Source organism: Castor canadensis, chromosome 1 (genome assembly GCF_047511655.1).
Source record: "Castor canadensis chromosome 1, mCasCan1.hap1v2, whole genome shotgun sequence".
In the NCBI taxonomy this organism is placed as follows: Eukaryota; Metazoa; Chordata; class Mammalia; order Rodentia; family Castoridae; genus Castor; species Castor canadensis.
In genome coordinates this window covers 147029836-147056011 of record NC_133386.1, presented here as the reverse complement: position 1 = coordinate 147056011, position 26176 = coordinate 147029836, and the positions used below count along the sequence as shown (strand labels likewise).

At 46.9% G+C, this 26176-nt stretch overlaps 2 protein-coding genes across 8 annotated transcripts in view; one reads left to right on the top strand and one right to left on the bottom strand.

Moving 5' to 3' along the window:
• Ric3 (RIC3 acetylcholine receptor chaperone) overlaps positions 1-5453 on the top strand; it is a 43673-nt gene extending 38220 nt beyond the window's left edge. For all 3 annotated transcript variants that reach the window (XM_020184748.2, XM_074041036.1, XM_074041037.1), the window contains 2 exons: positions 39-184; positions 3361-5453. In XM_020184748.2, the coding sequence (XP_020040337.1) occupies positions 39-184; positions 3361-3800 (586 nt within the window). In that variant the 3' untranslated portion in view covers positions 3801-5453. The remainder of the gene's footprint in view (positions 1-38; positions 185-3360) is intronic.
• A 962-nt stretch (positions 5454-6415) lies between these two features.
• Tub (TUB bipartite transcription factor) overlaps positions 6416-26176 on the bottom strand; it is a 79647-nt gene continuing 59886 nt past the window's right edge. For 2 of the 5 annotated variants that reach the window (XM_074084894.1, XM_074084896.1), the window contains exons 2-12: positions 22305-22356; positions 21693-21855; positions 18971-19114; positions 17652-17819; positions 16568-16689; positions 15969-16166; positions 15563-15675; positions 14635-14752; positions 13033-13131; positions 12639-12810; positions 6416-12188 (exon numbers count right to left, since the gene is read on the bottom strand). In XM_074084894.1, coding sequence (XP_073940995.1) covers positions 12055-12188; positions 12639-12810; positions 13033-13131; positions 14635-14752; positions 15563-15675; positions 15969-16166; positions 16568-16689; positions 17652-17819; positions 18971-19114; positions 21693-21855; positions 22305-22356 — 1483 coding nt within the window. In that variant the 3' untranslated portion in view covers positions 6416-12054. The remainder of the gene's footprint in view (positions 12189-12638; positions 12811-13032; positions 13132-14634; positions 14753-15562; positions 15676-15968; positions 16167-16567; positions 16690-17651; positions 17820-18970; positions 19115-21692; positions 21856-22304; positions 22357-26176) is intronic. The other 3 variants (XM_074084897.1, XM_074084899.1, XM_074084898.1) reach the window with 2 other exon arrangements.

Below are 26176 nucleotides of genomic sequence, written 5' to 3'. Positions count from 1 at the left end.
TTTTCCACTAAATGGCTGACTGTCTGATTTCCAAACAGAGCACAGACTGTGCCTTCTGACCAAGAGAAACGATTACTGCATCAACTCCGAGAAATAACCAGGGTCATGAAAGAGGGAAAGTTCACTGACAGATCCACTCCAGAGAAAGAAGCTGAAGAAGCCCCTTACATGGAGGACTGGGAAGGTAAATGGTATCTTCTCATTTCTTTATTAGTTGTCAGTTCAAAAAAAGAGATCTTGCTCACTTTTCACAAATCAGTTTTATACTGAGGCATAACATATATAATTTTTTTACCAATTTTAAGTGTACAGTTGGATGAGATTTGACAGCTATATATTGCTGACTAATTATACCACAATCTTGGCATAACACATTTCCATTGCCCTAGAAAGTCCCTCCTGCCTCTAGCAACATCTAAACTGCTTTCCTTCTGTATAGTTTTGCTTTGTGTATAAAAATGGATCATACTGCATATGCTCTCTGGTTTAGTATAATGATTTTGAGATACATGTGTGCTGTTGAGTTTTTTTAATTGCTGAGTAGTATTATATGGGTATACCATAACTTGCTTCCCCATTCACTACTTGAGGAACACGTGTTGTTCTCAAGCTTTGAACTATCATGAAGCAAGTTGCTGTAACATTTATATACAAGGCTTTATTTGGACATATATTGGTGTTTCTTTTGGGTCTATACTTAGGAGTGAAACTTCTAAGGTTTATGGTAAATGTATGTTTAACTTTATTAGACAGTCAACTTGGTTTCCAAAGTGACTTTACCATTTTGCCTTCCTACCAGTAATATATGAGAATTTCAGTTATTCCATATCCTTGCTAAGACATGGTGTTGTCAGTCTTTCTAATTTTAGCCCTTCTGTTGAGTAATATCTCAGTTGTGACTTTAATTTTATTGATGGCAAAGGGATTTGAACTTAGAGCCTTGTGCTTGCTAGCAGATGCTGTATCACTAGAGCCATGATGCTGGAGTGAGTCAGAGACCTAGGGCCATGGGGACCACCCTGGTACTCAGGATTGGTGGAATTCAGAGGTTGTTGGACTGGGCCTGAAGCCTTTAGTCTATGTGCCTGTCCTCTTAAATCAAAGCAGAAAGTCATGGAAATCCATAGGTTAGCTTTGTTCTTGGTGTAAGATGAAGGCAAGGACATGCTAACAAATGGACTTGTCTTAAGGATTCAGTGACTGAGACCTAACTAGCAAACAGGTATCTGTAGTTTCTACCCTTGACTAAGAAGGTTGTGTTAGTCCATTTTCTGTTTCTATCAACTGAATACCACAGGCTGGGTAACCTGTAAAGGAAAGGAGCTTATTTAACTCATTTTTCTGGAAATCTAAGAGCACAGTTGTCAGGGCATCTGATCATAACATTGTGGAGGGCATCACATGGCAAGTCAGAGGCTTGGGTTTCTCTCCCTCTTCTTATAAAGCCACTAATGCCAGCATGGGGGTCCCACCTTCATGACCTCCTTAATCCTAATTACCTCCCAAAGACCTCACCTCCAAATACGACTTTGGGGATTGAGTTTCAATATGAGATTGGGAGGGAATAAACACCCAGACCATAGCAATGATTAAGTTCTGTTTTACCTAGCACTCTGTCCATAGTAAGTTAATCTTGACAAAAAAGATTGCATTGGAAAAAAAAAGAAAAAGAATTTTGGCCTGGCAGAGTGGCTCAAGTATTAGAGACCCTACCTAGTAAGCATGAAGTTCTGAGTTCAAACCCCAGTACCTCCAAAAACAAAACAAAGAAAGACTGCATCGGCAAGATTCTTTTACTATAAGTACTGGTGAGAGTGTGATAAAATGGACAGTTTTTACATCACTGGTAGCTTGAAATTTTATACCATTCTGGAAAGTAATTTGGTAGAGTATTAAAAAGGTTTTTAAGATGTCCATTCTCTTTGCTCTAGTTTTCATGTTTATAGAAGTCTATCTTAAAGAATTAGAGAGAGGACCTGGATTTATATTCGGTGCTCTTAACTGCTGTGTTACTTACAATAGGGAAAAGTTGGAAAGAATCTGCCTGAGTGTCTTACAGAAGAAGAATGGTAAATCATGTCAATTATACAGCTGTATGATGGGATATTTTGAGCCAGTTTTCAGATGCGTAACGACATGGAGAAATGCTCATAATAAAATGTTAAATGAAAAAAAGCACAGTAAATACTTCATATACAATATGATCCTTTTTTGTTAAAAAAGGGAAAAAGAAAAATATGTTTACATGTGGTTAAAAAAAAAAAGGTCAGAGATAAATAAATCAAATTGTTATCAGTAATGGGATTTTGGATGATTTCTGTTTCCTGTTTTAAACTTGTCTGCATTTTTCAAATTTTCTGCAATAAGTCTGTATGACTTTTATAATCAGAAAAAAACAGTAAATGTTGGAAAATGTTTCTGCATACCCTACAGTGTACCAAAAAAGGCCATTATTTCTTACAATTGGTAAGTAAAAAGTGGCGTATGTTAGAGTTGAATTTGCTGATGATCATAATGTCCAAATGGATTTTGAATTCTCCAGTTTTCCACATTGTGTAGTGAGCACTGCCGCTGCTGCCAGCGCTGGCATATGAGCTCCAGCACGGTCCATCTGCTGCTCAAGCTCAGCTTGGCTGACACAGATTTATTTCATTCCTTTCCTTAATTTGGCATCATTTCCTCTTTTCTCATTATCACAACTGGGATTCAGTACCAGTGTTACTCATTTTGTTTACCAGTTTGTTGTTTTCTTTTGTTCCATTTTGTGAAGATGGAGAAGCCAACAATGGAATTGTGTCTTTTGAAAATGCAATGTTTGTCCTTTGGGATCTTGGGCATGTCTTGCTAAAGCGCCTCTGTTTTTGACATTTGCAAGCTATTTCAGTTGTTTTGATGAGTAGAAAGCTTTATGGTGTTTTTTTCAAAGGACTTAGCATTTCTTCTCCACCCCTCCAACTACTCCCCCCAGAAGATTTGGAAATGGTTCCAATAGAAATTATAAACATTAGCCTTAAGCTCTCTTCATTTGCTATCTATTGCATTTTAAAAACTGCTCGTTATTTGTTTAATCTTTATTAGCATTGCAGAAGCACAAGGGGTGAGACTTAACTCTGCCCTAAGCACCCTACACTTAAAAAGGGATTTTCCTTTGCATTGGTTTATATTTCAAAGAGCTCTGGGATAGTCAGCCAGATTGCTAGGAATTTGTTCAAGTGAAACCTTAAAACTATTAGAATTGTCTTAGAGGTTTCTTGAATGGATGTTAGGAAAGGATGGCTTTTGCCAAAGAATCCTCTTTGAGCCTAACACTTTATTTTTGAAGAGACGTTCTTTGTAAGACTGTGCTACTTTTCTCTCTAGGTTACCCTGAAGAGACTTATCCAATTTATGACCTTTCAGATTGTATCAAGCATAGGCAAGATACAATCCTGGTGGATTATCCTAATCCAAAAGAGCCCTCTGCTGAAGAAATAGCTGAAAGAATGGGAGTGATGGAAGAGGAGGAATCAGACCGTTTGGGCTGGGAACATCTGCCCACTGACCTCAGAGCCCAGGAAGATAATTCTGTTACCTCGTGTGACTCAAAGTCAGAAATATGTTCCTGCTGTTTTCATGAAGAAGAGGATCCTGCTGTCTTGGCAGAGAATGCTGGATTCAGTGCAGATAGCTGTAGTGAGCAAGAGGAAACCACCAAAGAAGACTGGCCCCGAGACTTTAGAGATGAAGGGTTGGATATCAGCACTGATAAAGCATATATAGGTGGCATGTTGAGGAAGCGTAACCTACAGGGTTTAGAGTGAAAACAGCCAGTTTGGTGAAGTATCCGTTGCTCTAGTCTCAAGGTGACCTTTCTCTCTGATTTCATCCTTGGCCCTGTGCCCTGTATATCCTTCTCTGTGTTCAGATATCATAGCTACCAGCCCACTACCCTGGATATTATGTATCCTTCCTGGATATTATGTATCCTTCCTGGTGCTCACACACCTGTCACCTTGTAAAATATAGACATTAGTGTTAACATAAGACAGCTTCACTTTCTTCCTGCCTTTCCCCATCAGAAAACTTGATCCATTGAGAAATTATACTTGGTATATCATACTTACAGATGGTATCACTTGGGCAAAGGTCTGACTCTTCCTGCTAGGAGTAACAGATGGTTTTCCTGTGAATGAACATCAGCTTTCGAAGATCAGGATGTAAGGTTCAAGAGTGAAAATTTTAGACTCCAAAATGCCTTATTATTCTTTGGGCCTTAAGCAGGTTAGTGGTCCCTTTGGGAGAAGAGTTTGTTTTTGTTTGTTGAGATATGCCTAGACCAGTTTAAGTCTGCCCACAAAGCTGAAGCCTCTTCCTTTTAGAGAGGGTCTTTCTAGGAGCACCAGTGTGCTCTCCCAAGTAACAGAACACTCTCATTAACCTGAGAATGAGCCCATAGGCCTATTTGGGGACTGTTTTACTCTTGGTATTCCTTGGATCTCTAGCTTACAACTGCCAAACCCAGAAGCATCACTGAAGACCAGAGGAAGTATAGAGACTGCACGTAGTTCCTGCCCTGCAGAGCCAAGGTTTAAGGCTGTTGAGGCTACAGGAAGGCCTACCTACGTGTAGTAGTTCGCACAAGTAGCTCAGAAGGCCAGGGAGTAAGCAGTAGGGGAGAGTACCTGTGCACTTACAGATAGTCCTCGTCTACAAATAGTTTCTGAATGTTGTCCCCTTTGGAAAATTTGTTCTTAGAACCACATGAATTCAAACAAAAATGAGGACTGAGCTTGTTAGAGTGTGCCAGCACAATAGGAAAGCTACAGTGTGTTGCAGAGAACCAACGAGGCAATGCCTCAGGGCAGAGACTGTATTTGAATATTTGGGACTTTTGAGAGAGTTGAGAAAAGTAGGAAGTAAATTAGGACTGGAAGGATTTTGACCAAACTAAAGGCCTCTTGTAAGCTGTTATCTGTCACATTTTGTGAGACAAGACAGCAGGTGTGAATTCTGTGTAACACAAAGGGCGAATGATTTCAGTTACATGTAAGACCTGAAAGTTTAAAGGGGAATGTTCCCAAGGACATTCCCAGACACAAAATGGGAAGATTTAAAACTTAAGAACTGATACAAAGGTAGATAGAGCTTTTTAGAGTCATTGTGCCTGGCCATGAATATGATGCCAAGCATATAAAGTGCTGTTAGAGGTATGAGATCATATTAAGATAATCTGCCAGCTTCTTCAACTTGTTAGTTAATTTGAACTATAGAGAAAAATCATTGAAGATTGGTTCTTAGAAAGTATATTGCATTACATCTATCTCTGTGTAGAAAATTTGATTAACATTGTAAAGAATGCAGCTTAAAATGTACGGAAGATAAACTGATGTAATATAACACTAAAAGTAGGCACTCTTTACTGTTTCAATAAATTGGTTTCCCTTCATTCACTATGAGGGGTTGATTTGAGGAGAGCCCTGGGTTACTGGTTCAAGTGTCTTTTTTACCTTAGGATATAATTCCCTTATAGGTAAGTACTTCTGTTTCCTTCTTGCCTATTCATTGAGTCATTAATTTAGCAGACAGCCACACAGTGCTAGGTAGTAGGAACAGAAGGCTCGATTCCTGCTTTTTAAAACTTCAGTTTAACCTGACAGTGGGAACCTGACAGAGAAAACGAACTATGAACTATAAGAAGTCTCAAGACTGTGAATTCTGCAGTCAGAGAGAATTGACTGGTCATGATTTTCCCCTGCATGCTCTGTACCTGTAGAATCTTGGGTCAGCTCCTTAGGCAGCCTGAGACTTGGCTTCCTCATGTATAAGGTATGAGTAGTAAAAGCTGAGGTCTCACAGGTTTGTAAGCATTAAATAAAATTATCAGTGCATGTAAAATGGCATTGCTTTTAGCTCATGCATGATAACCATGCTTTGGGTGGTAGTTGTTTTATTAACCCAGTAGTTTATGCTGTAATTGAAATATAAACCCAAAACTATAGGAGCCCTGGAGATAATAATTTTTGCCAAAATACTTCCAAGACACCTCATAGAGGTGGACCTTATGGCATGCCAAGAAGTCCTCCAAGTGGGCAAGGAAGAAAAAGGACCTTTTTGGCAAGGAATGGTATTATTGGCAAAAACAGTGGGTTGTGATGGCTGTTAGGTATTTTGATGAGGCTGGTGTGTAAAGTATTGCATAACCAACCCTTTGAGTGTGTTTGGGAAAAATTAGCTTGTGGAAATAGTTCCTGCCAGAAGTGCCAAGCCCTCATGATGGCTCTTGCTGCTCCAGATCTTGGTTTGTATATATATCAGATATACATTAATGCATTTAATATCAGAAATTTTAATGTACCTTTCATTTCAATCCTTTAGGATCTAAGCAGTGCTTTTTCTATTTTCCAGATTTATTTTATGGCTTGGGTGATAAAATAACTTACAGTTCAAACTGGAATACTTTGAAAAAGGGAAGCTTTGATAATAATTATGCCAAGGTATAAACCAGGACTATCCTGGATGTATAGTCTTTGGCAATTTAAGATTTTTCTTCAACCTGGTGACTAAAACAAAAACCTGTTTCCTTTTTTAGAATATCCTGCATATTGTCTTCCCCACAGGAAACAGGCCATGGTTCAGGTAGGAAATGCTTTTGGTCATATCAAAACTCTGTCTAGGGGAATAAAAAACTCCACTTATTACCACACTCTTAAATCTCCCTTTTATCCAGACTGCTTGTTTTCTAAAGAAAAATTTAGTGAGTTGGCTATTCAGCAGTATTGAGAAAAAGCACAAATCATCTATCTGTAACTGCCTTGACCATTAACCTTTCTAGAATCTACTGACCTTTCACTATTTTCTTATACAAAGAAAATAAGTCAAATGGCTCATTTTTTCTTAAGCTTTTTCTTCTCAATGCCAATTTTCTCATGTATGAATTGGGCATATTTACCATACAGAGCTGTTTGGATTAAATTTGGTACTTTTTATGGTGTGTCTGTCTCAGAGTGAAGCATGCGGTAGGCTCAGCATCAACAGCATCATCACTCTGTCTTCCGGTCCTGTGCTGCTGAGTTGTCACACTTGAGACCCTCTAAGGCTACCCTAACTGCCAAGAATGGCTCAGGGTCATTTGGTAGTCTCTGGGTGGCTTTAATTGTGACCTCTTCCTTTAGGATCAAACTACTAGCTTTTAAGTATGCTTCCAGCCACAACTGCAGCCTCTTGTCCTCTTGTCTTTAAATCTGTCACAGGTTGTGAAAAAGATTCGTATGCATGTGCAAGTCCTGTTTAAACAGATAGTTCTATCTGTCATTTGGGCCTTTCCAGCCCTGTTCTGTTGCTGAGGGAATATAGCCAATTCTTTCAGGTGGCACAGATGGCTCTGAAGAGGACTACTCTAACCTAAGTATCTTCTAACCTCATCATTTTCCTACCCTTCCCAGCCTCCTTAAACTTACAAAGCACAGTCAGAGGGAGGTCAGTAGTTCTAAACAGGTTGTGGTCCCTTTGTTATTACCATCCATGTAACTACTTGAGGCTCGTATGAATGAATAGTGTAGGAAGAAATTTTAGGTGAGCAGCTCTGCAAGTTTGAGGCCAACCTAGCAGTTTTTCTCTGTGTTTAAAAAAAAAAAAGACACAGTAGTGTTGAAACAATTCAAGTTTAATTTGTTGGTATATGTCTTTACTTAGACAAACACTAAATTCAACAACATATATAATGTCAGTATGGGAAAATACCAAGTTTTTGATTGCACATACCAATAAATAAATACATTTGCTTCAGAATACCAAAAAAGTTTATTCAAAAAGTCACTTAATAAAAGCACAGTCTTGCAAGTTTGTCTAAAACTCCAGATAATTTTGAACAAAAATAAAATGTCTGACCACTCTAAAATAGGAAAAGACAATCTTGTGCAAATAGACATACACATTCTAGGCATTGTGAAAACTGGCTAAATATATGTTCCCAGCAAGAGAAATGTTACCCATCCTGACCTGGTCTCATCTGTCACCAAATGCAGGATTGAGAAGGCCAGAGTTGGGCTTTCTCCTTCTAAACCATTCTAAGTTGCCCTCTAGAAAACTCCAGACCCCAGCTTCATCTCTAGCTCTGCCTAGACCTTGACAAGGGGAGGGAAGGACAGAAGAACAGAAAAGTGTGTGTGATGTCTTTCTTAGGAAAGAAAGAAGGCACAGTGATGAGCTAGAAAAGGTAGTGATAAAAGCAAGGATTAACACTTATTCCCCCCCCAAATCCTATAGCTTTGACAGTCTATTATGTTTATTTTGTAGTTAAAAAACAGACCTAGATAGATTACATGCTCAATGTCACATGGCTGCTAAGTGCAGCAGTACTCTCTGTAAGACCAGCTTGTCACTCGACTTGGTTAGAGAATTTAAAAACCAAACTGTCCCAATACTTCTCTTCTCCCCTGCATATCTTGAGATGACAGGAAACTGCAAACTAGAGGTACAGAAGGACAGGTGGCCATAAACTCAAGTAAGAATTCATTCTCTTGCCTATTCTTGGGGACTACAACAGATCTACAGGCCAGGGTCCTGGACAGTGTAAGGTCCTGACTCTGGAGAGCAGTCAGGCCCCAGTGCCTGACTTAGATACCATAAGAAAGTACACTCATTCTGCTCGCTAGAAAAGTGTGCACTGATGGCCACCTGGTACCGAAATCCCTCAGGAATGTCACAGATGGGGAAGACTAGGGTTAGTGCAATAAAGGAAAACCAAGACATCCATCTAGGAGATAAAATTTGTGCTTGCATAGCAGAGCCAGACATGGCTTATCCCAGCATCTCCCCTCATTGCAGACCCCATCTGAGCAAAGCATGGATCTTTTCCTTTGAAGACACCCCTGCTTCTTATTAAATTTCGAATTACTTCTGAATAAACAGTAAGCTATTTAGAGGTGAATGTCCTATTTCCAGAATGAAGAAATACTTCTGCCTCTACAATCATGTTAACCCTATTTGTCACTGAAGGAGGTAGGCTCTAACAGTTTTCTTCTAGCCTGTCATTTATCACACTCCCTAGGCTCCCAACACCAGTCCTTGAGTCTGGACTTTCCCTGAACGAGTGTCATGGTTTTTAAGGCACCGTCACTAGAGTATATTCAGATTCATCTAGAAGTATGCATGTAACACACTAGTTTCTTCAGGTGATGCTGAGTGGGAAATGAAGACTTAACTTTCCCAGATGGTCTCCTCCTGCTCAGAATCTTGGGAGAAAGAGCTGGTAATTTCCCAGGTATACTTCCTGTTCAAAGAGCATGAAATGAAGGGACAAAATCCACAGGTGATTGTAACTGCCTCGTTTCTTTCCTACTTATCCTCACAAATATGACCATAAGAAACCTCAGTTGATTGTTTGCAGATTGCCCTTTTCCCCACATATACACAGACACGCAGACAGACACACACAGACGGACACAGAGCACCTTGGAACTAGAAGGAAAGAAAAGCTAGACTTGGAAAAGAGTTGGGGAAGTGAACGTCACCGTTCTGCAGAGGCTATAGAGTTTTGGGGTGTAGAGCAGGTGTAGTTACAGAGGAGCTGCCTAAGGTCCCAACTGCCCACAGCCTTAGGGACTGCTTAGCCCATCAGCAATTCACTGCCCAGCTAAAGACCATCTGAGCAGAGATGTGAAAGGCAAGAACTTTTACTGTGGGAACAGGTGAACCTAGGTGGTCCCCAGGGCCCTGGCAGCTTTGTAAGTCCATGGGCCTGTAGCTACAGGGCCAGTGGTCAAGGAAAGGCAGCATCACCAGGATGGAGTCACCAGCAGATACTCAACTGCACTTGCTTGTCATTCAGTGCCCAGTAGAGGATTTTGTATTGAGGCTATCCTTCTCCACACCTGCTAGAAAGCTCAGCCTGTTTCAAGACCCTACCAAAATAGCCAGCCAAATCCCTCCTTCTGTGTGCTAAAGCAGAGAGCAGAGGCTGAGAGTTTTCCATTGTGCTTCTGATTTTTCCACTATTACAGGATCCCCGTCACTAGAATCCAGGACCAGCCTGTTCTACCTTATAGTCAGAGACCCAGAGAAACAGCTTGGCCAGACTTTAGAGATCTAGTTTCCACCATCTCTGGTGTCAGCATGTCTCTTCTTAAAGTCAGAAAGGAAGGGCCAAAATAGAACTGTGGGAAGAAGATGGCACAATCTTTCATCAAGAAATAGACCAGCCCCAGCACAGAAACTTTTAGAAACTGTACCAGGCTAGCTAACTGGAGGGGTCTCTCACAGAGATATATGGTTCAGATGTGGTCAGATTCAGCTAAAGTAGGTGTGCCTTGCTTAAAGCATTCAATGTAGAAAAATCTAGATTACAAACAAATGAGAGTAAATTACTTTCACTGACATCAAAACAATTTCTTCACCTATAAAGCCTCACTAACGTGTTCAAGAGTATGAGTGACTTCTTTAAAAAAAGTTCTACTTAGCCTTTCCAAGTGTATCTACTCTAAAGCAAAGACCAATGCTGTTTGCAACCCATTGATTTCTGATCTTCATCTGGGCAAGAAGCCACTGCCACGGCAAATAACACACAGGCAAGATCTTATCGTTCCCAAGCCTACAGGGTAGATAGCGCCATCCAAGGAGAAGTAGCAGTGGCAGTGGAGGGAGCAGTCAGGTTCAGCCCTGGAACACTGAGGCTGCCTGTCGCATCTAGGCAGAGAAATGTGCTCACAGCCCTAAAGCCCTCATAGAGGGTCCTTGCACAGGCCAGTCCTGACCAGACTGACATGCAAAAAGCCAGACAGCTGCTAACATGGAACTGCCTGATTCCCACTAAAATGGTTTCACCTTAGTCATGAACTCTGCATTTCTAAGTACCTGGAATCAGAGAAGGGAAACAACATGCAGAACGGGCCCCAGGTGGCCAGAGAGCTAGAGATGCTAGTTTCTTAGGAAACGGTAGGAACAAAGAATTGAAAAGAACTTGAGGTTCTGAACTTTACCGTTAACCAGCTAGGTAACCCAGAAAAAGTCCCAGTTCCTCTGCAATTTACCAAAAGTGGTCAGCTGATTCCTAAGGATCTTACCACCTCTGATTTCTTTTGGTTCTAAAATAGTCTCTGCTGTCCTCCCCCTGCCCTATTCTCTCCCAAGAGGAACCACACACAGTAGTTGTCCTTACCAGCTACAACTTGCCTGACAGCAGTGAGAGCCAGAACACGGTCAAGAACACCAAAGCTGGGTCTCCCCAAAGAGAGGAGAGTCTTCTTGCAACATGCCACTGCTTGGGAATGGTGCTGTGCCAGCCAGGGCTGATGACCTGGACCCCTCTATGTTTCTCAGGGGTTGTGCTGGGTTGCTCAGTGGAGAGCACCTGGGCCAGTCAGCAGGGCTCCCAGGACAAGTGCTGTATTTGGGCACCTCCTGTAGACCCATCCACTAAGATATTTGGCCTTGAGAGCTGTGTTCCCATTACATCTGCAAGCACAGAGCAAACCTGGCAAAACAAATGAGCTAGAACTCTAAGCCACCAACTGATTCCCACAGCTACAGATAGCTAGGCCTCTACAGTCCTGGTAAGTCCTCCTCTCACCCCCTAGTTTCCCTCAGGCCTGGATGGGCCTTTGAAATTTTGGGATGGGGGCAGGTTCAGCAACCAAGCACTTTGCTAAGTAAAGTTGATATGCCCTGACCTGCTGGGACATCCATTGTCATCTGACTCCTGGGCTGAGGGGATGGCTAGGCCACAGCAGTCCAGCCTGTGCTTCCTCTCCCTCTGCACCTCTTCTGGCCTTCCTGCTGAAGAGCTTGCCCAGCATGGCAAACATGACTACGGCAGGGTACTAACCCAAGAGCAGAGGTGTGTATTGGTCTTGGGCATATAAAGAATTTCTTTCGTTCCTTCACACCCACTTGCTGCTCCCTTGCCCCAGCAACAGAGGCAGAGGAGTCACTTCCTAGTTTAGGCCAGGGAGCCCACCAAGGGCCCATTCTTCATCTGACAAGAGGGCCTATGAATAGAGGGTAGGCAGGGCTGTCTCCACAGGCAGGCAGGCAAGCTCCACTCCAGGCTGGGCACCCCCAAAGGGTCCGAGGAGGCCTCTACTCACAGGCCAGCTTGCTGTCAAAGCTGGACAGAGCAATGGCAAAGGCCTGCAGTGCACACAGCGGGTAGTTGTAATCCATGGTGAACACATCCTCTGCTACCCGGCCAAACTGCATGACGATGTAGTCCGCTGGGTTCAGGATAGACACAGAGACAAAGCAGGGATGGCAGAGACAGGAAGGACAGACGGACAAACATGCAAGCCACAAGAGGGAAGAATAGGTGTAAAGCAGAGATGCCAAAGAAATCCCAAAGGAGGCAAAGCCATTGGGAGAAAAGGCAGAAAAGAGGCAGCAGATGGCAAAGGAGAGTGAAAGATGCATACAAACAGCAGACAGGAAAGAGAAAAAAGCAATTTAAAGGGTGTTGCTATGCCCAAGACTCCGCTGAGTGCACAGAATCTAGGACCAGGACTCTAAGGAGGTTCTTCCAGAACCCTTCCAGTCATTGTGATTAGAAAGTTCTTTAAGCCATATAGCCCACATCCTTAACCTCTGGCTGATATGGACCCGGTTAGGTGAACTAATTATAAGGGCCCCAGGTATCATGGACAGTTACATGGAGGGGCAGAAACACTCACGGTCATTGCCATGGATGATCTGGAAGTTCTTCACAGAGGCTTGTGTGACACGCCCATGGAAGTTGAGTACATAGGACTGTGTGTCATCATTCCAGACTGGTGTCTTGTTTTGCAGCTCGATGATACTCTCTGTGTTCTTATTCTGCCAGCGTGCTAGCAGCGTCTCATGCTCCTGAAGGGCAGCCTCACTTGAGTCAGGCACAAGCCTTGGCGACATGACCACCCCAAAGAGAGCTCTTTCCTGGGAAGGGGCTTTTTAGATTACTCTAGACCTCCAGGGCTTCTCAAATTGTATCCCCTATGCATATGACAGCTAAGAATTATGGCCTTAGAAGCTCATGCAGAAGCTGGATGATGGGGAAGGGGAATGGGATGGGGGCAGGTAGAGACTCACGTTGCGGGGGCGGATAGACACTCTTTCATGAACCATGTTCATGCCTGGGACAATCACACTCATCTTCCGAGGGCCCTTGAAGCCTAAGACATTTGTCTCCTGGGAAAGAGAGAGAAATCAGTGGCCACCTGCAGAGGTACATACTTTCTGGAAAGCCACAGGGGAAAGGAAAAAAGATGAAAACCTGGTCTGTACCATCTGCACTTGAAAGTCTAACAGGCATTCTAAACATTGCCAAAACAATTTCCTCTTACAGTCTAAATTCAGTGAGTGGCAACTCACTTCTTTTCACTCAGTCAGGCAAACTAGAGTCATACTTGACTCCACTTTCTCTCACGTCCCACTTGTAACCCATTAGCGTTTCTGTCAGCTCTATCTTCAGATTACATCCAGAATTTCCCATTGTTCACCAGCACCATCTCTCACTGCTACCACTGTAGCAGCTGTTAACAGAACTTCTTGTTTCTGTCTTTGCCCCCCTAGCTGTCACTCCTTCCCATTGTCCTCAACACAGTCATAAGGGGTTGGTCCTGTTAAATGAGATTATTTTCCCACTCTGCTCAAAACCTTCCAGTGGCTTCCAGATGAAGCTCTTACTCTACCTGCAAGGCCTTTGCACAATTCCTTACTCTCCTTGCTGTTGATTTCATCTGTGCTATGCCCTCCTTGCCATTCCTCCTTCATGCCAGGCGTTCATGACTTTTGCCTGGGCTATGTCCTGCAGATGTGTACACTGGTTGGCTCTCATTTCCTTCTGGTTTTTATTCGAGTTATCTAGGTGAGGCCCTCCATGCCATCCTTCTTAAAAAGTGCACACACATCTTGACTTTTCACACCCCAACTTTTCTACTTTATGTTTTTCTTCTTAGAATTGATAACCATCATATTTATTTCACTTCCATGTCTGCTTTATGGCTTGTCTTTCCTATTACGGGTTTAAGTCACTGCTTCAAACACTACTTGGAATTCAGATGGGGTGCCTTTTGAAATATGACCAGAAGGTGGCACCACAGGATCATATAAAATAGCTGTAGATTCCAACGGCATCCAAGAAGTGCTCCTTGCCCATGTTACTGAGACACCCATCCCTCATTTTTAAAAATGAAGAAACAAGCTTCAGAAAGAGAGAAACCCCGTGTTTATATTCCAGTTTGGTTAGTGTGATACTAGCAAGTAACCCAGTCTCTTAGCTTCAGTTTCCTGTCTGTAAAGAAAACAAATCTACCTGTTAGATTGAGCATTCAGTAAAATGATTATGTGGAGGATCCTGTGATCCATGCAGGACCTGACATTATGGAGGGGTGATAGGAAGGAAGAACAGATAAGAACCCAGGCTGCCTAACTCCTTCTATCCAGGAGCCTCCCAGGCTGGGCTGCATAGAGCCAGGAATAGTTCCAAAGCTCCCTGCTATGGTCTGAGGCCTGGAGACAGGAGAGGGCCAGGGCCCCTGTCCCAGGCAGGGTTTACTCTGCAGAGGACAGTCCCTTCCCACATAGTCTCAGCTACCCACTGAGATAGATGGGATGACCTGCAAGTCAGGCCGCACATCCTGGATCTCATGTCCACCTTGGAGACCAGAGACCCAGGAAACCAGGACTTACATAGCACACAGCTGCCAGCTCTTGGCGCAGGGTTCCACTTTCCAAAGTAGAGGACGATGCCTTCTGAGGGTTGACACCATTGTCATAAACGGTGAACTTGGTGCCCATCAGGTTGGACCTGAAGAAAAAGCATAATCAATATAGGATCATTGTACCCTTTGTCCCAGGGCAGGGAATAGCTCACATTCTATCTTACAAGGAGTCTACAAAGCATTGTGGGTTGGGCTGGGGGCAGACCTAGGGGTACACACTGCTCTTTGGATCCACACCTTTGAAGGTATTTCATAAAAAGAAAGCCTGGGCTCTAAGTTGACTCAGAGAACATCTCATTTCAATGAAGGGAGTGTAGGGAGTAAATCAGGATTCTACAAGTTTCTATGGGGTAACAGAGATGCTGCCCTTCTGGGAGGTGAGCAAGGAGAATGGTATCTGACTACAGAGGGCTCAGCATAGATGAGAATGGATGATATGATTGTCCCTGTCTCACCCATCGCCATCCCCAGATTTAGCTGTTTACTTCTCATCTTCACTTATGCTCTCCAAATGTGGTGCTCTACCTCAACAAACCCACCTTCCCCATGAGGCCTAGTAGAGGGCCTCCTGCCCCTCCACCTCCCCAAGGCATACTCTCAGCCCTGACCCATGGCTCTGACCATGGGGCAAAGGTAGCTCTTCCACGGTGGCCTGCATCATCGACATCCTAGGTTTGATACACCACTCATGCTGGACCTGTACCCACCTGCCTGGGAGCAGGAGACTTAATCCAAGTCTGGCCCTAGGTTGGGCACTGAGCCCATGATGGATCTGATGGATAGAGAGGATCCAACCCTAGCCTAAATCTCTCTCAGGGATAGGAGATGCCCTTTACAGACAGCCTGCCCTGCCCCTCCCCCTCTTCTGCCTTCTTCCTGGGTGAGTGCTGTGGTACCGCAGCTTCCCGATGTAGCTGTCCCCTCCTCGAGACAAGTCTGTTGGGTCCACAGAGATGAGGTAATTGGAAGTTTTACTCTTCTTTCTCTTCCTTCCCGCCAGGAGGAACACCTTGGGGAGTGGAGCAAGGTCATATTCCACACCCAGACTCTGGTCCACACACAATCAAGGGCACCACTCACACACCATGTTCACCTAAGTGACCTAGCTTCAGCTCCCCGCTATATCTATGTGCACACACAGAGAAGCACTACCAAATACACGGATCTGCACAGAGCTGGCACAAAGGCTTTACTTTCTCTGGGAAGCTGAGAGGCCAGTGTTGGACCTGAGGCTCCAGTCACATTGTAGCCCCCAGACCCTCAGCTTGCCTAGATGAAAATGCATGTCCAGAGCAACCTCACCTTCTTCCCATCCTCACGGTCTAGGTGCAGGAAATAGGTGGGGTACATGCCACGGTCCATTCCCTTTTTGTCCCGAGTGATGCGACATTTGATGGTGATACCCTGGGGCGCTGGCCTCAGTGCAAACTCTTCAAGGTCCTGCACCTCCACATCCACTGGAGGCTCTGGAGCTGTTGGGCTAGGGGCTGAGGCTGCCTCCTGGGAGTGGGAGGGAGAGTAGGATCTGAGCCCCAGGAGCCCTAAGCAGCCCAAACTAGTAGTTCGGGATCCAAATCTGACTTCAGATGTGGTGATGAGACAGGATCCCTGGGATGTGGGCCTGGCCGTCCTGCCCTGAAGTCAGGAGCTACCTTCCCAACCCTTCCTTGGGGGTCTGTGGAGATAAAGGTATGGGTAGGTCCTCAGGGGTCATCCTACCTACCTCTAGATCCCCCTGTACCCCAGCCCTCTAGCTTTGCTGAAAAGATTAGGCAGTAGGGTGGAAGGGAAGAAGAGCTTAGCTAGAGAAGCTCCTGTTAGGTACCTGGGTCCTTCTCCCCTAGATAGGCAGCCCTGAACACTGTAGTCAGCCTCCTGCATGGTGGTAGCCCCTCACTCACCCTGATGGACTTCCTGCTAGTGGCAGAACTGGGGCGGGTGTTGCTGTTTAGCTGGGAGGAGCTAGAGCTGTTCTCCTCCTCATCCTCTTCTTCCTCATCAAAGCTCATGCTGCTGGAAATGCCTGGAGTATGCAGAGAACAGGAAGGGATGCGTGAGGAGGATCTACCTCCTGAAATATGTAAGCGGTCACATGTAGACACATGTTCAGACACTGACTCACCTACACCCAAGTACTTACACACATGCTCACACACCCACATGTACTCACACATTCAGACATATGCGAGGACACATGGTCTCTCAGGTGTACTCACAAGTTGGGCTATCACCATTCTCAGATGCATCCCCACCACCCAGTTTGAGCTCAGTCCCTTCATCAGCCCTTCTCCTCTCCAGCAGTCACATCACCCATATCTTGTGGATCAGGCCTACACTAAGCTGAACCTGTACAGGAAGCCTCCAATTCTGATCCTGGGGCCTTGACTGGCATTGGCCGTGGACTCTGCACTCAGTTGGTGTGCAGGGCCTACTGACTTCTGTTTCCCCAACCTGCCTGGAGTCTCTGTCTCAGCTGTCTTCCTCCATCTGGAATGCTACCTTTTCCTGAGTTGTCTCAACAGTGCTTCTTCCAGGAAGCTGTCCCTGAGTGGGTTCCTCATGATGTGTGTGGCACTGCCTGACTTTTTCCCTCTGCCACCTTGCACCAGGGACTCTCAAGAGAGCGCACGCTGAGGAAATTGGGCAGAATTCTAGGGAGAATCTGCTCTGCTAGCTCAGCAGACACATGGGCAACTTCTTTCAAAAAGAGCTTTTTCTAAGAAGCAAAGGAAAAATGAAATATGCCCCAAACCTGGGCCTCCTGAGAGCAGGAAACAGTGCTGTGAATTGGTTACCCCAGATTGTATTTCTTTCCCTTAACTTGGCCTTATCAGGAGTTCCTGCCAGAAGCTTCTCATCTAAGTGTGTCCCTTTACCACCAGGGAGGGATTAGACCAGACACAGGAAGGCCATGCTCCTGGAGAAGGGGGTGTCTGAGAACCTGGGACTGAGCTTTGGTCCCAGCTGGGCCCCCATGGGGCTCACCCTTCCTCTGCATCGTGGCACGGAGGTCCTGCCCGCTGGGCTGTGTGCCCCCATCGGCTGCTGTCTCCCCCGCGTCCTGGGCGTGGTCTGACCGGCCCACAGTCAGGATCTGCACTGGACCTTGAACCTCAGACTTGTCTTCTGCCAGTGCTGCTGGCCCGCTGGTGCCTGCAGGCCAGACACTCCTGAGTCATCCAGAGGCAGAGGAGGGCCTGGATTCTCAGATCTCCATGAAGGGGGCAAGGGATGAGTAAGAGACCCTCTGCAAAACTTTATTCATAAAACTCATTTTTATAAAACTAATGTCAGCCTGTTAATGATTGGTAAAGAGTGAAAGGATGTGGACTTCATTTCTTCTGCTCTTCCCCCAGAATAACTGCCAAGGGTTGATTTGGAATACCCCACATCCTTAGGATAACAGCAGCCATCTACAGAAGCAACTACATAGCAAAGAAAACAAGATGGATAACAAGAACCAATTCAGACTACAGTTGAAGTCAATAATCATCCATGGACAGGGCCAGCTACAAATTATCAGTGCTGGTGTCACACATGCACAGACGCACAATACTCACGCACATTAAAAACACAGAGGCCCCTTGAAAAAAGGCCATGGGTGGCATGCATGCCTTTCAGGCAGAGGATCTCCCAGCCCATGTCAACCTTCCTGCCCAAGTTGCCATATTTAGTAACAGAAGCAAGGCCTGGCCCATACAGGTGGCAGCCACACTGCCTGGCTAAGCTGTGTTCAAGAGTGCTGAAACCAGCTCCAAAAGCCCATGCACCCTAACACACCACTGTGCAACTCTAAGAGTGGCCTGAAATCATTTTCCACGAACAGGGTTTGAAGAAACAGGGTATCCAGCCAGCACTCAAGGCAGGGGTCACCATCACTGTCCTCAATCACTAGGAATCCTTGTTGGAGTTGTGGCCCAGAAGGTAGAGTTGGGACTAGAGTAGGGGCGTCAGAGGGAGCCCACTTTTCAAAAAAGCAAGTGCTGCACAAGCATGGGGCAGGCTGTTGGGAGACAGTGAGCCTCCACTAAGGGAGTATCCTGAGCCAGGAATCAGGATGGGAAGGCAGGGAGATTCTGGATCACAGCTGAGCTAGACTTCACTTCCTGGCAGTATAGCTGGCCTTTCCTCATCCATAGGAACCCATGAATTTTGGCCTGTGGGTCATCTGAGTGGTGCCCTGAACACCAGTCTACACACTCACTGAGCCTGCTCACCCCATTCTTTGCCTCCAAATCAGGAGGATAAACCTCACTCTAATCTCACAGTGGGGGACAGGCCTGCTGTGGAGAAGGCAAGCTAACCTTTGTATTTTCCCTTCTTCTCCTTCCTAGAGGCCCCACCCTGACCCCCAGATGCAGCTGCTGCCTTGGTTCTCTTGGCTGAGGCTGATGCTGGTGGACGAGCAGCTCCCAGCTGCACACTGGCATGTGAGTCGGCCTCTTGAACTGCTCAGGAAAGAACACAAGAGAGAGAGAGAGAGAGAGAGAAAAAAGGGCACTTGGGAGAGCTTATACTTGAAGACAGTTCCCAGAACAGCTCTTCCCACCACCACCCAGACCACCACATCACTCCTGAGCCTACAGAGTCAGGACCACTCATCTCCAGGCAAAGGTCCAGGGCAGGCCCTGCTGGAAAAGGCAGCACCCCCCCAGCCTAGTGTGATGAAGTCAACAGCCAGGCTAAAAGTGATCAGTCACGAAGCAGGGCCAGCAAACTGTTTTGAGCCCAAGCAGGGGTAGGGAGATGTTTGTGAGAATGTGGGTCATAGAGGATGGAGGAGAAAGATGAAAAGCCTACATCTTCCAGAAGGTACCATAATCAGGGCAAGCACTCCAGGAAGCCTGCCCAGGCCCCAGATGTTGAACCTGTGAACACGGTGTGTGGGGAGCATGTAGAGGAAGAGCAACTGGGATGCAAAGAACTATACACACCAACATGAAGGTCTCAGATGTCACAGCTGGTGGACTCTACATTCTCCACACAACAGGACCCCAATCTATTCAAAATTCATGAACAATTTCTGATTGTTCCTAAGATGGGGATCAACATGCCGTGGCCTAACCACAAACTCCACTACCTAAGCACCACGAGTCCCAACCACACCAGGCTCACTCTATGCTTTGCACAAATCATGCTCCCTTCTGCCACAGTGTTCTTGCTCTGGCTTTTCCTACTGCTTGCATTACCCTTCCTGCCTGGTTAATTCCCACCTGCAAATTCCAGCTCAGGGACACTGTCCCCAACTTACCTAATCAGAGAAGGTGCCTAGTTATTCCCTCACAGAGCCTGGCTTCTTTGCACAAAGCACAGCTATGATCATCTGCCTAACACTCTCTCCCCATCTAGCCCATAAGGTCCACAAAAGTAGAGACCATACCCTTCTGTGCTTACCCAGACTTTAATCCAGAGCCTGACACAGAGAAGGTCCTCCAATATTTAGAAAGTGAATGAACGAGTACCATTAAGTGAGAACAGCCAATAGGTCAAAAACTTTCCCTGGAATGGACATCAAACTCCCTCATTCATCTTCCTCTTGGAATGATCCTCCTGCGTTTAACACCAACAGCCAGCAGAGGGCAGGGCAGGAAGCAGCCAAAGCCACGGAACGGGTTGGGAGTGGTCTCCAAACACCAATTCCCAGGTCACAGGCCCAGGTGTGCAGCAAGCTCCCCAGGGCTTTGTCCAGCATTCAGAGTAGGACAAAGTCTGGGCCTCAGAGAAACAGCATACATCTCCCAGATGTCCACTGTCCCCTCCAGAGAAGGCCCCTCCTGGTCTCAAGTCTCCACAGGGAAAAGCAAAGAGATAAGTTTAGATCCTAGAACATACAGTGGCTCCTTCAAGTTTTGAAGCCTTAGGGCAAATTTTTCCTCATTTGGAGAGATCAGGTGACTTGCTCACAGTCATGAGTGAGCAGGTAACCAGAAGTGTGAAGACCAGAAACTGTCTTCTAGCTGCAGCTGCACACACCTCCAGAGGTGTTGCCTCTCTTAGCACAGCCCTTCAGCAGATCTGGTACCGCTGGTCTATAGTCAGTGCTCAATATATACCTGCATGCTAGTGACTCTTCAAGATGTGGGCCTCTGGCACAAAAGTGTCAGGGCCCCATGTCCTGGGTGCATGCTCCCACCCCATATGCAGCTTGATGGCTCAATGCCAGACCTTGCAGAGCTGGAGTGGTGATACACACCTGGCAGCAGGCCAGGATCCAAGGGATCCAGGATAGTGACTGCCTTCCCTGCAAGATGCCATGGTATCCTTGGAATGGCACCCACAGAGGAAGTGAAGGAAAAGGCTGTCTGGGATGAGCGGAACAGGGTCAGTTCTGTGAGGAGCAGCTGAGGCTGCCTGGGCAGCTGGGCTGAAGACCCTGTCCCCTTCCTGAAGGGCTTCACAAATGGGGCCTAGTTATGGCCCAGAGTAATGATCTGAGGTAGGCAAAGAGGAATTATCACGAAGGGGCTTCTCACCAGGGAGACAGCATAGCGCAGTGGAAAGACCAAATGGAGTCTGACCGGCCTGGGGCCAAAGTCTAGCCCTGCTGTTCACTAGTAATGTAGTGCAGTCAAGTTGCAGAATGCCTACCAGCTTGCCAGCCATGGGGTCCGAGGGGGCGGCATGCCAAGACATGAATTCCTCTCGGGAGAGAATGTGGTGGGGAGCAGGCTTTGTTCTACACTTAGGAGCTGCCTCCTGCTCTCAGTGAAGAGTTTCCCATCAGAAAGTGACCTCTAAACTCCCGGATCCATAAAAATTTTAGTCTTCTGGCACCAGCACCTGACTCAGGAAGTGATAGCCTGTGCATTCTCAGGAGCTCAAGGCTAAGGGTCCTGGCATCTCTTTGCCTGCCTCACTCAGTTGTCCACCTGGACTGGGCACCATACTCAGCCTGAGCCAACCCCGAGAGGACGATCCCTTAACCTGCATGGGTCAGCAGGAAATCCCTGAGGGGTTCCCCAAAGTGATGCTCAGGTGTGGGACCCCAGAGCAGGCGGCTGTCCCTGGGTCAGGGGTAGGGTGTACCTTGGTAGCTGGTGCTGCCACTGTTGCTGAGGTAGGACTCCACCAGAGGGGCTTGCTCTTCTGACTGCCGGGCCCGCCGGCTTCGGGGCCGCCCATCTGCATTGGCCTGCACCATCAGGGGCTCCTGGCGCTTCTTCTTTTGCTTCTGTTCCAGCAGCGCCCGCTACAGAGGCACAGGGCAGGAACTGGCAAACTACCTCCACCATGTGGGAGGTGCTCCCAGAGTGGAACCAGAGGGGGCATCTTGCTCCATGGGCCAGGTTCCAGGGGTCATACTAGGGTCAACAGCTCTCTGGGTCAAGGTCTCATGTCCTTGGTACTCAGAGAATTGGTGTCCAGGAAAAGGTGGCAAAAGTCAGCCCAGGAGGATGCCTTGGCCAGATCACAGCACAGATGTCCATCCTCGTAAGTGCAAAGGCCCTGGCTGTCTGCCTAGCAGAAGCCTCATGTATTGGGGTTAATGCCAAACAAGTAAAGGAGAGAGAGAGAAGTCACTTCTCTTCCTCCCCCATCAGACAAGACCACCTGGAGAGAAGAGGGACAGCTCTAGTGCTCTCCCCTGAAAGACCCCAGCCCAGATTCTGCCCTTCCACCCACTCCAGCCTCACTCACCTGCCGGTCAAGCTTCTGCTGCCTCAGGTTGCTGCCCTCATCATCTAAGACACTGCAGAAGGAGAGAGTGGGTTCAGGACTGCCCCATGAGGTGCCAGGGTTGGGCCCAGAGCCTGCCCCAGCACATCTATGACTTTTAAACCCCTCCCATCAGGGCTCCAGGAACTCCATGAGCCCACACTGTGGAGGGAGGAAGGAAGGAGGTTACCATCCAGGAACCAGTTCAAGACAAAAAGGCTGAGCCAAATTTCTGTCATTTGGGGAGCTAACTCTTGCTGGAACCCACTGTCCCAAGGACTTCCCAGCAAGCCTGCCCCCAGTAAATACAGGATGAGACCCTTCCCTCAGATTCCTAAACAGGGCCAGATGGAATGGGATCCAGGAGAAGTCATGTAGAGTCAAGTCAGGTTCAAGGCCACCTTCAAATGCAGGGGCCTGCAACCTCCAGCTCCCTCTAAGGATCTCACTAGTTTCCCCTCCTCCTTTTTGTCCTCTCTACAGGAGGCTGGGTCCTTTGAGGTAGACCATTTCCCCATCCCAAACTCCTGTCTTCCAAATAGGCAAAGCAGAGGTACTGACACCATCCTCTCCTCCTCTCCTTAATGAGGGCAGAGCATCCTCCTCATTTGGAAGAGGGAAACTAAGAATCCAACCAGTTTCCAAGGCAGGGGTAGGGTTGGATGGGAATGACTTCAGGGTGGACATAACAGGTCAATGCACAGACCAGCAACCAAATGCCAGCCCTTCCCTGGCCACAGACATGGCACAGTCAGTACTGGGGGCATCAAACCTTTGTGCTTCCATCAGTCTTAGGACAGGCAGCCTCATCTCACTCAGACTGGCCTTGCCACCCAGGAAGGCAGAGCATGAGTAGGGAGCTGGCAACTCAAACCATTTAGCTTTCTTGCTATTCCAAAACACCTACACCCAAGCCAAAGTTAGGAGGGTTCCATGGAGTAGAGGTGGAGCCCGAGGTTCTGAGCTCTGGAAGCCCCAGGCTGCCTAGCACAGTTATGCTGGAGTCTGCCCTGAACCAGATCTGTGTGGAGGAATCTGCTCAGGCAGGCCCAAGTACATTAGGGTTTGTGGTGGTATGAAGTGTGTAAGAGGATCTCAGGTGTGTGCACATATGTATACAGACACCTGTGTAAGAAGTGGGTGTGCTTGTGTGAAGGTAAGTACAGTGTGCATGGAAAAAAAAAAAAGATAAGATCGAATCACTCCAAAGACAAAGTGAAGTCGTTTCTACCTTCTCCTGACAACTACCGTTTCTAACTGGAATAATCATTGACCTGCCTATCTCTTAAACTACTCTAACCTGGAAGGGAGCGAGCCAGCCAGAGGGTGGATGGGAGTCCACATATCACAGACCAACCATCACCCACCTATGACTTTACCCACCCACTTTCCTGGTCACAGCCTATAAGCACTATGCATCTTCTTAACTGGCAGCTGCCCCACCTACTTGACATCTGAGAAGGTCTTTCCTGGTACCCTTGGGCCACCCTGAAGATCAGAGGAGCCCTAGCTGTGATATAGGGTTGAACACAAAACAGTCTCATTCCCCAAACTCCCAGGTGCCAGAGCACAGGAGAAAATACTGCTCAACCACACACCTTTAGGCCTCGTCTTCTACAAGAGCTGTGTCATCCTAGGACACAGTTACACCTGGGGCTCCCTGAGGGCACTGCCAGGCACAGAGGACAGAACTAGCTCCCTAAATATTTGAACCTGGCTGAAACAGCAAGCATCATGGAAGGCACACCTACAGGTTGGAGGGCTGCAGTAGGACTTCTAAACAAATGTTCAGTTTCCAGGGTGAGCAAGATGCCCAAGGGCCCTGCCACGTCTGAGAGTCTATGGCTCTCTACCGTCTCTGCACCACCTCAAGTCAATTGCTCCAGTGAGTGACAGGAGGGCAGGGCATCTGTTCACAGACTGACTTCCAAACCTCACTGTCCACTATGGTCAGGAGCACAAGCAGTACATACTCATTCACTACTTCTAGAATATATAAATGCAAACAGGCATCTGTACAGTGGCACCCAGCTGACAGGAGCAATGGGGCCTAAAATCCATGTGTGCTCTGAGCCTGAGGGAGCCTCTAATCCTCACAATCTGTGGCAGTGGCCTGGCCACAGAAGTCTCTGTGTGACCTCCACAAGACAGTGCCGGCTTCCTTTGCACCAGCAGGAGAGGCCATTTCACAATTTACTGGGATGTCACAAACCACACATACTTTCAGAAGACTGTGCTTGGGATGGGGACAGCCATCGGGTTATCCCTGGCACTGGTCTTGACCGAGAAGGACAAACATTTCTAGAGCCACTTAGAAAAGAAGACAGCTGAAAGATAAGGTGCACATCAGCAAAGCCACCTCCAGAAATGCTGGGTCACAGCAGCAGCTCAGCTGCCAAACAGTGTTTCCAGAAATGAGGCCTCACTGCCCTGTACCCCCTAATGTCCTTATCCATGCAGAGGGGATGTTTTCCTACCATGGGCACTGTCACACTACTGGGAACTTTCCATAGGCGGGCCTGGAGCACAAGGAGGCTGCTTTCCAAAGGCACTTTGCCTCCTCACTTTGCCTCCTCTCCCTGTGTTCCAATCTCAATTCCCTGACGGGGAAGAAGGATAAAGAGTCACAGGCTTTAGTAACACTGATTATCAGGTAACATTTTAGAGAAAGAGTAACATAAGGATGAAACTTCTGAAAGAGATTCCAGAAACCTCGGCTATTTTGAGAGACACCTACCACCTTGCTCACCACCAGGGAAGTTCAAGTGCACAAAGGGAAGAGAGGGCACCCATGCCAGGGGCAGCAACAGTGGGGAAGCAAAATGTACTCAAGCCCAGCAAGAGCCATCCAGGAGTTCCTAAAACAAACCCACCAATACCAGGAGGCTGTGAGAGAACACAAGTTCCTGGGAGGAGGTAGGTTTCTGGGAGAGCTGTAAGGCCGTCAGGCGATCATAGTCACCTGGCAGTGCCAGGCTTGTACTGGGAGGGTGCTCCTGGCTGAGGACAATGCATCCAAGCACACAACAGCTCTCCCTGGGGAATCACAGAATCCCCGGCACATAGCAGCATGTGGTGGTGAACAATGCCCACAGAGATGGCTGTCTCCAGGGAGAACAGAACCAAAGCTCCTCTCTCTTCCTCAGCAGGCCCAGCTCCCCTCTCCGCCCCCACCCAGCTGGCCCTGCCTTCTCATCTCCACTGCAGCACCATTCCCTGCTGTCTGTCTCTCTCACCAACAATTCCCTGGCCTGCCTCTTTCTGATGGACACGGTTCTAGGTTGCACTAAACGATAACCATGCAAGGAGACATTAATGGCTTTTTAATGACTCTAGCTCCCATTATGGAATCACTGCCAAGCCCAGGCTGCCAGCTGCAGCCCTGCCACGAGATTGAGAAGGAGACAGGGCACTGATGGATGGGTCTTCCAGCTGACCCTGGTGACTCCCCTTCATTACAGTTTCCTTCTGTTGGGGGCCAGACCAAGGAGGCTCAGGAACGCAACAGCTACTGGCTCTAGTCTGTAGTGTCCCCAACCCATCTGCTCTACCCAACAAAGTGGCAACTTCACCTTCCAAGGATCCAGGTCCTCTACCTCCACTTGAACAGAGAGCCAGCAATGAATGACAAGAAGGAGGCAAGAGCCCAGAGGTACTTCAGCTATAGACTGGAAAAGCCAGACATGGCCAGGGTATTTAGGAAGGCTACTTCCATCCTTCTCTTCCTACACTCCACCCCTAACAAGCACTAATCCACCAGCACTAACTGAGGCCAAGGGTCAGAACCACGTAGGGGCAGACCCAACTACCTGGATACATTCTTCATGCCCATTCTGCCCTTCCCTCTTCCTGGC